This window comes from Etheostoma spectabile, chromosome 10, assembly GCF_008692095.1.
Source record: "Etheostoma spectabile isolate EspeVRDwgs_2016 chromosome 10, UIUC_Espe_1.0, whole genome shotgun sequence".
Lineage (NCBI taxonomy): Eukaryota > Metazoa > Chordata > Actinopteri > Perciformes > Percidae > Etheostoma > Etheostoma spectabile.
The window spans coordinates 10519133-10528794 of NC_045742.1; the positions used below are offsets into that span (position 1 = coordinate 10519133).

Sequence of the window (9662 nt, forward strand, 5' to 3'; positions counted from 1 at the left end):
ACTACCAAAACTGACACTCTGAGGCTGATGACAGATAACGAAATACAAGCCAACATTAATTTCCTTACATAAACTGTTATAAAGAATTTTTAATGAGGGTGTGTACTGAGCCATTTTACAGTTAAAGAAAAAAACTCATCAGTGCCCTCTGCTGGACAAACTATAGAGTAAACATAATGGAGACCATCCCCTCTTCTACATTTGGACATTCTCAGTTCCTTTCCTCGGCTCCTCTTCTCACCTTTTAGTCTCTCCCACCTGAGAATGCCACAGGCATTTTACAAAGTTAGACGTCCGTGCTTCAGAGCCGTCATTTAAATCATGGTGTGTGGCACAGCTGCCATGGTTTGTATACCCCAGCTGTGTCATGCCTCTTTTATGCGTCACGGGTGCCAAAAATACTTCCACAAAGGATACACCCGTGCATCCTCGCTCAAGCTTATCTGGCAAGCCTCCTCTCTCCTCAAGATGCATTATAGTAATTGAGACATCCATTAAGATGGTGCACTGAGATCGATTTCTGAATCACAGGCCCAAAGACGGAAGAGACGAGGAGGCACAAAATAGAGAAATAAAGATGTGCATTAAATTATGTTTACTTTCTCAACTGCCATTGAAGGTGATTGAAGGTCGTCAAAATACGCTGATCCTGATTTATTTGCAATGAGCTAATATTGGCTGATACATATCGGCACAACCGATTTATCCGTCAGGCTCTAGTTTGCTTTATTGTTGTGATGAGACAGTTGACAGAAGGAGCTTTGTGGGAAGGCTTCTTGCAAAGTTTTGACCTGTGGGAAACACTGCAATAGATATCAAAATAAAAGTGTAAGAAATCTTTAGGGAACAAGTCCATTTATCATGTGAAGGTAGAGAAACTCTGCACTAACCAGGCGGCAGTGCTGATGGATTCTGTGAACTGAAGGAATGACACAGGACTGGATCACTAAATGAAGCCACTCTGTCAGCGGCTGTACTGTATATGTATATGGAAACACGTGGAGACTGTTTCTCTAGATGTATATTAGTTTACATGCTGTTTATCACATGCTGGGAATTTTAACCCAAATGTGAAACAACAAACAGAAGCCAGGGCATTTTGTTTTCTACAATAGCCAAACACTTTACACTGACTTATTTTCCTAACATTTTACTCCTAAATTTTTTCTTAAACCACCACAGTATTCCTAGACTTCTTTTGTACAATGTTTAAACCGTAAAAGTACGAGCAATATATTATACTGAGTATGAACTAGTATTTTTAATCTTTTGTATATTGTCTACTACAAGTTTATTAAGTGTTTGCAAGTCAAACAATGTAAAACAAACATTTATATATATATATGATCTAAAAACAATATATAATAAATACTCTCTCCATTTATCTTCTTTTGTGACGACTTGATTTCCAGACCTACGCTTTGCTTAAGCTGTTTAGTGTTGCTATTGCATTGAGGCTTTCAACAGGATCATCATGGGTTTACTGTTTGCCCCATTTACATTTGTTTTGATTTATTGTTAATAAATTGGTTTGCTCATCACAAATTTAATGTTAGAAAATGTTTTTTGGCATCATCTTTATTTATATTCAATCTAATTATGTAGTACTGTACTGTACTGTTACACCAAGAGCTGGAATGATTGGTCGTTTAATTAACAAATATTGTTCCAAGTTTTACGTTTTTTTATTGTGAAAACAATTCAGAGGATCAGCTGTTGGCAATGAAAATCTTAGATGTCAGGCTCCCTCCAACAATGCTCATTACATATGTATAAAAAAGAAAATCATGCGAGTAAAAAAATAAATGAATAATTAAGAGAATACGACAAAATAAGTAACACATAAAACTAAATAAGCAAGAAAAAAAATGCAACGTCGAGGAGGAGCTCGAGACACAGCAGCTGTCCCCTGCACCATCTTCTCCGTTTAGAAAATTAATCTGCAACTATTTGGATAATTGATAAATCTTAAAAGTAATTTTTCACCTTGGGGTAATGTACCCTTTGGCTTCAGAAAACTATTTTCAAGAAAATAATCAACAGATTAATTGATAGCCTAATAAAAATAATTATTTGCACCCACGCACCCCTTTAGTATCATTTACCTGTCAGTTGTGACCAATGAAGGCAAAAGTAACGAGTCATATGTGTAAATGTGATATTGTGGGATCTACTCCTTTCTAGATGGTTCTTTGCTAAATCTGGCACATTTGTGAATATTTATATCTATCTTGAATATATTTCTGACAGTTACGGAGCTGTTTGTGAATATACTTTATTATCTTATTGCATATTTTCTAAAGTTATATTTTCAGCTCACAAAATAGTTTGACTAATGCTTATTTTTTTAATTTTACTCAACAAAAACAATACAATAACACAATGAACTTTCCCCGTTGAGCCGTGGGACAGACCTGCAGTTCAGATGTCCGCCACCAGAGGCCGCTGCTGCCTCGTGTAGAGCTGAACCGTCAGTGTCAGAGTTGAAAGGACAAAGGTCGTCGTCACTGTGAAACATGGCTGCTTCCCTGGATGACATGTTTTCCTTCTGCGTGGACCCCGGTAAAGTGTCCACCTGCGTGGATGTCCGATTTATAGACAATATTAAGGTAAGGCGGTTTGGAGTTTGCCAGACTAAAGAGATTTCGTCAGATCTGTGGCTTTATTTGGCTCTTTAGCAGAGGTGTGTTAGTCGCATGTCGGCTGTCAGTAGCTACGGATCGCAGCCTGCTGGGCTCAGACAGGACTGCAGGATCTGGACCGGACGTTTTCTGACAGGACCCGATCATTATAGATCTGTCTGTGTCCAGAACTACCAGTAAACTACTGGTCCGTACGTTTATTTAGTACGTTTTTTTTAACGTCAATCAAAAGTGAGTATGCTATGGCACAACATCCACCATTTTACATCATTAAACCATGTTATGTGGTGAAATGCATGGATAAAGTAAAAACTTAATTGACCAAATTTAATAAAAAAAAGAAATTGTATTTAAAATTATTAAACGTTGCAATCTCGTCACTGTGCCCAGACAATATTGATGTATGGAGTTAACACTAAGCTCACAAAGTTCGGCATAAACCCATAAACATGGCATTGCCATTGAAATAAAGCAGGCTTTTTTTTAGTAGACAAAACGCAATATTTCACTCAGTGCTGTCTAGTGTAATTTTTGTCAATAAGAAATTTAATCATTATGTATGCCAGCTTCTCCCCTGCAGGGTTGCAGGATACCTCCACTTAAAAGCCTTTAAATATGATGTTTATGTTTTATATAACATGTTTACATGTGGCTTTAGTGGGAGAGTGGTTGCCTGCCAATTGGAAAGTTGGCAGTTTAATCCCTGGCTGAATGTGTGTGAATGGTGAATGGTTCCTGTACCATGTAAAAGCCAGTAAGACTTGAGAAGTGCTTTATAAATACATACCATTTACATGTGAAAAAATGCAGAGGCTGCTGTGTTTTTTGAAAGATTGGTTGCAGCGGTAATGTTTTGTTATCCATGTTTCAGGGTAAGGGTCTCTTCGCCAGAAAGAGCATCAAGAAGGGAGACACCATTTTTCTTGAACGACCTCTGGTCTCTGCCCAGTTCCTGTGGAATGCTTTGTATAAATATAAAGGTGAGATGTCGACTCTATTTAAATACACACAACACGTTCAATTAAGATGGAATGACACTGATGTTGCATGAGTGATATGGGCCAATATATTGTAGACTGTCCACACAGGGACAACAAAAGCATGTGTGTTAACAGACTTGACAAATACTTAATACGTTATGATTTTAGGATTTTTGGATGAAGCTTAAACATCTTAAACCTACAGGGTTTACTCTGCAGTAATGTTTTACATCCAATCTGCTCTACTGCTGCACTTTGTCCTTTTTTAGCCTGCGAGTACTGCTTACGTGCTCTGGAGACTGCAGAGGAGAATGCGAGGAGACTCACCGGCAACCCTGGACTCACCCTTCCTCACCCGGAGCTCTGCCGTGTTCGACCAGAGCTGCACCAAGCCTGCCCTCAATGCCAGGTTAGTCCAGTCAGGATATGTTGATGTGTAGATTTGACTGAAGTTGGGTAAACTGTAGAAGTTGTCATATATGTTTTTTACAGAAGGGAAAAAAGGCTGTAAAAAAGTGGTCAGATCAATATAAGACAAGAAACATATTGATTTTAAGCCAGCTGTGGTCAGGGAAGAACTTCCACTGAGTTGATGGTGTGAGACATGACTACCTGATCGATTTTTAGAGGCCAGTATTGTACAAGAGATCAGTAAGCTAATCTGTCTTGTTCTTTTTTTTTTTTTTTTTTTTTTTTTTAAACAAGCAAACTGAAAAACTCAAACAACTGTTCACCCAATGTGGTTTCTTTGTATTTGCTGTATTGCATATCTGTCGTCCACTAGAATATCCGATTTGGGTTCCTGAAGCTAATAATAAACACAATGTTTATATAGCTTTTTTTCAAAAGCCAATTACAGAGTGCTTCACATAAGTCATAAAATCAATAAAATGCAAATGCAATAAAATACAAATTTAAGATTTAAAATAAAATGCAATTTAAGGAAATGCAATTAAATTAATCTGTTTTAGGAGAGATTTAACATAAAACATTAATGCTATAAAGACCCTAATTCATCCCTAAGTATAACTGCCTTTTATTGGGGGGGGGGGGGTATGCAATATTCTTGGTGTGTATATGAATCCTTCTGTGTTACCGAATGTTTGCTGTAGTTTAATTTTACATGTTTACAGATATATTGTGTGTATGTGAAGAGGCTATGTGTCGCTACGTTACCTGTATTCTCACAAAAGATAAATCAAGAAAATAAAGGCTAATGTTATATTATCCTATAACTTTGTAGGTAGCTTTATCAACTCCATTTGAAAAAATGGATAAAGATGTCTATGGAAATATATTTCTAATCACACATAAATATATATCTAGTCACACAGAGTTTATTATATGTTTAATACACTTTAAATATCTGTCACTTGAAACTAGTATTTATTTGGTCGTTTTCAGTGTTTTCTGATAAAGATTTCTCCTCCTCTGCAGGTGCTGTACTGCAGCAGCGAGTGTCGACAAGCTGCAGCTGACCAGTACCATCGAGTTCTGTGTTTGGGTTCCGCCCAGGACGATCAGGACCACCCCATCAACAAGCTGAAAGATGCATGGAGGTCAGACAGCACTTTATTGATATTTTCATTGTAAACCCTCCTCTGGGTGCACTGATTTTCTGTTTAAAATAAAGATTTGTCTTCCCTTCAGGAGCATGCATTATCCCCCAGAGACCTCCAGCATCATGCTCATGGCCAGAATGGTAGCTGTGGTCAAACAGGTGAGTCTCTGATTACTTTTAGCTCCTAAATCATTGAGTATAAATAATGTGGAGGGTTCAATTCATTCTGGCGTGTGAATTAATAATATAAGAAACACAATACAAACACCTTGTCATAAAAAAAGACATTACATGCTGCAGGAAATTTAGATTTTTATCACCCACACCCCATAATGTTTGGATGAGTGTTAAACCTAGCTTGAAATTAACTTTGCCCTGACTAATACAGATGATCCAAATAAGAAAGCTGGCTGTGGGAATTATTTTTGTAATGTGACAAGCTAGTGAGAGGACATTTTTAACATTTTTAATAGTCTTTGCTCTAATGAAATTAAAGCGACAGACTGTAAACAAAACATAATGTGCTGCACATATTTATTTGATTCATTTGCTCTAATCACGTCTTTTATATAAACAATAGATGTGCACTATACGAAAAGGCGTTGCTTGTAGTGATGAAACCACAGAGAATTTTCACAAACTTTGCAGTTCCCCTAAGCTCCACAGTGTTTTAGCACCTTTCAGCTCATTGTTTTGGTTTTTACAGCCATAAGTTTACTGTTTTGGTTCTCTCTCATTTATCTTGTTTACAAAAAAACAACTAACAATGTCACTGCACACTAACTGCTCAGCACCAAACAGCAGACCGACACAGTTAGAAACTAGCTTGTGAAAATAGTGGAGCATTTAGCAGGTAAAGAGTCAGATATTTCAGATACCAAAACAAATAAATGCTTAAAATTAAATCAAAGTGATGCAATTTTCCAAGTTAATGAAAGCTAGAATGAATACAGCACAAAGTAAAAAGCTACAAATGGCTTCATGTCTTGGTGTAGACACCACTAGGAGTTTAGTTTGATTATCCTTCAAAAGACAAGGGGCATTGATTGACCGAGTAGTTTTGAACTTTAAACGTTAAAACATTACTCATGTGTATCAAAGATAAACCGCAAACTAACAATAGAAATCACTATAATAACTAAATGTGACACAATGATTAAAAAAAATGTAAAAAATGTTAAATGTATTGTTTATGTTGTCCAGGCCAAAGACAAAGCAGTCTGGCAGAAGCTGTTTTCCCACTTCTGCAGCCGGACAGGTAATGAGGAAGAGGAGATCGCCCATAAGCTCCTAGGAGAGAAGTTCAGAGTAAGTTACCATCATGTTCTTCCACCTGGAAATATGAAACTGTTGAGGTGCAAAATGTATGAAGTCTGGCATTTCTGCTCTTATGCTTATCACAGTTGTGTACGGCTCAGTAAGCAAAGCATGACCATGTTACTCCCTCCTGAGGTTTGACTCCCACTGTGGCCATCTATGATGTATGTTTTTTATCCGTCTAACCTTGTTTCTATAGGGGCAGCTGGTCTTGTTGCACAGCCTTTTTAAATCGGCACTTTATGATGAGCATCTGAGTCGGGTAAGAAAAAATAGTTCAAATGTAACTGCTACAACTAACAATTTGTTTTTTCATCCTCAATTAATCAAAAAAATATTTTCTTGATTATATGGCTGGTTTGAAATTTAGGGAAATACACGTATTCACTTTGTTGCCAAGAGTTAGATGAGAATATTGATACCTTTTTCATATCTACATGGTAAATATGAAGCTACAGCCAATGGTTTGTTAGCTTAGCTTAGCATAAAGACTGGAAACAGGGAAAATAGTAGCATGGCTCTGTCCAATATTAAAAAAAAAAAAAACCTACCTCTAAAGCTCTTTAACACATTGTATAGAGGGTTTCACAACGTGTCATTGGACCGGAAGTCGCCATATTGGCGATACTCTGCATCACAACAAAGCACAGTCACTGAAGTAGATCCCAAATGTCGTCAAAGAAAATGGTTATTATTGCCGTATTTTAGGTTGTACCAACAGGTCAGACCTAGAAAAAACACTTGGAGTGCCACTCGGTGTAATATGGCCGCGGATCCGGGTTACTGCCCAGAATATGATGTTGGTGAAAGCCCTCTATTGTGTTTTACTCTGTAAAAAAAAGTTGTTTGACAGGCGGTTATGTACTGGACTACTTCTTGGCCGGGAACAGCGACTACTTGGAGTCTCTGCTAATTTGCCTGGTTACCTCACAGTGATAACAAGACTCCAGGTAGTCACTGCGCCCGGCCAAGAAAATATCAAGCACATAACCCACTGAGGTGCTGGGTGGCAGATTTGTTTTAGTGTCAGGCAGAGCCAGGCTAACAGTTTGCCTTTTTACAGTCTTTATGCTAAGCTAAGCTAGCTGTCGCTTGGCTGTGGTTTCACATTTACTGCACAAACATGAGAGTGGTGTCGATATCCTCATCTAACGTTTGTCCAGAAAGCAAAGAAGTGTGTCCCAAAATGTCAAACTATTCCTTATTAATTAATAGTTTGGTCTTAAAAATGTAAAAAGTAAACCACGGCATCACAAGATCTGAAAGTGCCAATGGTCCAAACTAATAAAGTTTCAGTTTGCTGTCATAGAAGACCAAGAAAAACATCATTAAACATTCACATTTGAGAATCTTCACATTATTTTTTGGCAATTTAGCAACATTTAACTAGTCAACAATTTAAACTGTTGCAGATTATTTTTGTGTTACAATGAGGCTGCATGTTAAATCTTGGACCTTTTGCTATGGGCAGCTAATTACAGCAAATCAGTGATGATTTTTTAGCTGTTTAGTTCGTCTATTTCAATTTGGGTTGCTTTTGTTCCCTATCTTTTCCCAATTCCTATGTTTCCCAATCTTACAATGTAAATGTCATCTGAAATTACCCGTGTGTCATGCTGATTGTGTGGTAGGAAACCTTTATCACCCAGGCAGTTTGTAACAGAAATGTATGTCAAAATATGGTGATACGTTATTGAACTCGGTGTGACATTCCGAATAATGTTTTATGCTAATGCAATGGGAAAGTGAACACACAGCACAAGATGCTGCAGCTGACGCCGAACTCTAACCTTTAGTGTGAAAGGGGTTAAATAAAATGGATGATTTTTTTGGCATGGATCAGTAAAGATGTGATTGCTTTGCAGTGGTTTGTCCCTGAGGGTTTCCGCTCTCTGTTTGCTCTTGTGGGAACCAACGGACAAGGCATCGGTACCAGGTAAACACTCGCCTCTCTTGTCCTGTTCTTATGACAGCTCTGGATCAAAGTTTGGTTAAAAAACTTCTCTCTCTTTGTGCTACATTTTTTTTCAATTCAGCTCCTTGAGTCGGTGGGTTCATGCCTGTGATGCACTTGAGCTTCCTGCCCAGCAGAAGGAGCAGTTGGACTCTTTTATCGACCAGCTATACAAGGACATTGAGAAAGGTCACAGTTTAATCTCAGTCCTGCAGTATTTTTTGCAGTCAATTATTTCTGTCTCAATTGAACAGATTTGCAATTGAATGAGTGTTTATTATTTGTTGTCTGTGTTGTCCCAATACCATTACTGTGATTATGTAACCGGTGTTCAGAGCTCAACAAAGGCATCATTTGTCTCTTCTCTTTGTAGAAACGGGAGACTTTCTAAACTGTGAGGGCTCTGGACTTTTTCTGCTTCAAAGCTCATGTAAGTGCAGATTATCTTCATGTTATGAGTGCTGTCAATTCAGTTCACAGGGACTGGTACTCTGGTCAAGAGACCGTCTGATAACCCTTTTTTGTTTTGTTTTTTTTGTTTGTTTTTAATCTTCTCGCCCCCTGCAGGTAACCATAGCTGCATTCCAAACGCAGAGGCGTCCTTCCCCGACAACAATTTCCTGCTTCAGCTCAGTGCCCTTAGTGACATCAACCCAGGAGAGGTTAGCTCACACGTCTGGGTTTGGAGTGATAATTTCTGGCCAGGGATAGACAGGACAGAACATCCCTCTCTAGCTTTGTGTGCTCCCTTGTCAGACAGTATTAGAAGACTGAGACTTTGAGGATTGGAGTTGGTTTGTCAAGCTGTCAGAAAGATTGAGAAGCCTTGCATCTGTATGGCACAGTAATGTCAGAGCAGCAGTGCTTCTTTCACAGCAAAGCTCTCCTTTGAATGCTCGCTGAGACATGAGCGCTTTGTTTAAGATTTCCCCAGTAGTAAGATGGAAGGACACAGTAACTTCCTGCATGAGGGGGAAAAAAACTATACAAAAACCTGAATTATTTCTGGCATTTGAAAAATACCAGTAACATGTTTTATGGGACTAAAATGTAAAGTTAAGGTCCCAGTGAAACAGAAATTAGAGAGTCTTTAGCTTCTGTACTGTAACATATTTCCAAGTGAAACAGAATATTTTAGCTATGGACAGAGATGGGAAAAGTTCTCACCTCCCGTACTTAAGTAGAAGTACAGATACTTGTGTTAAAAA

General features: G+C 38.1%; 2 protein-coding genes across 2 annotated transcripts in view; both read left to right on the forward strand.

Annotated features, from left to right (window-relative positions):
- sfxn5b (sideroflexin 5b) overlaps window positions 1-1382 on the forward strand; it is a 12721-nt gene extending 11339 nt beyond the window's left edge. Inside the window, exon 14 of the mRNA XM_032527463.1 lies at window positions 1-1382. This exon is cut by the window's left edge and continues 853 nt beyond it. The gene's annotated coding sequence lies outside the window, so the exon portion shown is untranslated.
- A 1081-nt stretch (window positions 1383-2463) lies between these two features.
- smyd5 (SMYD family member 5) overlaps window positions 2464-9662 on the forward strand; it is a 12347-nt gene continuing 5148 nt past the window's right edge. The window contains exons 1-11 of the mRNA XM_032527462.1: window positions 2464-2609; window positions 3514-3622; window positions 3892-4031; window positions 5060-5181; window positions 5273-5342; window positions 6387-6491; window positions 6700-6762; window positions 8366-8436; window positions 8537-8643; window positions 8828-8884; window positions 9022-9116. Coding sequence (XP_032383353.1) covers window positions 2517-2609; window positions 3514-3622; window positions 3892-4031; window positions 5060-5181; window positions 5273-5342; window positions 6387-6491; window positions 6700-6762; window positions 8366-8436; window positions 8537-8643; window positions 8828-8884; window positions 9022-9116 — 1032 coding nt within the window. The 5' untranslated portion in view covers window positions 2464-2516. The remainder of the gene's footprint in view (window positions 2610-3513; window positions 3623-3891; window positions 4032-5059; window positions 5182-5272; window positions 5343-6386; window positions 6492-6699; window positions 6763-8365; window positions 8437-8536; window positions 8644-8827; window positions 8885-9021; window positions 9117-9662) is intronic.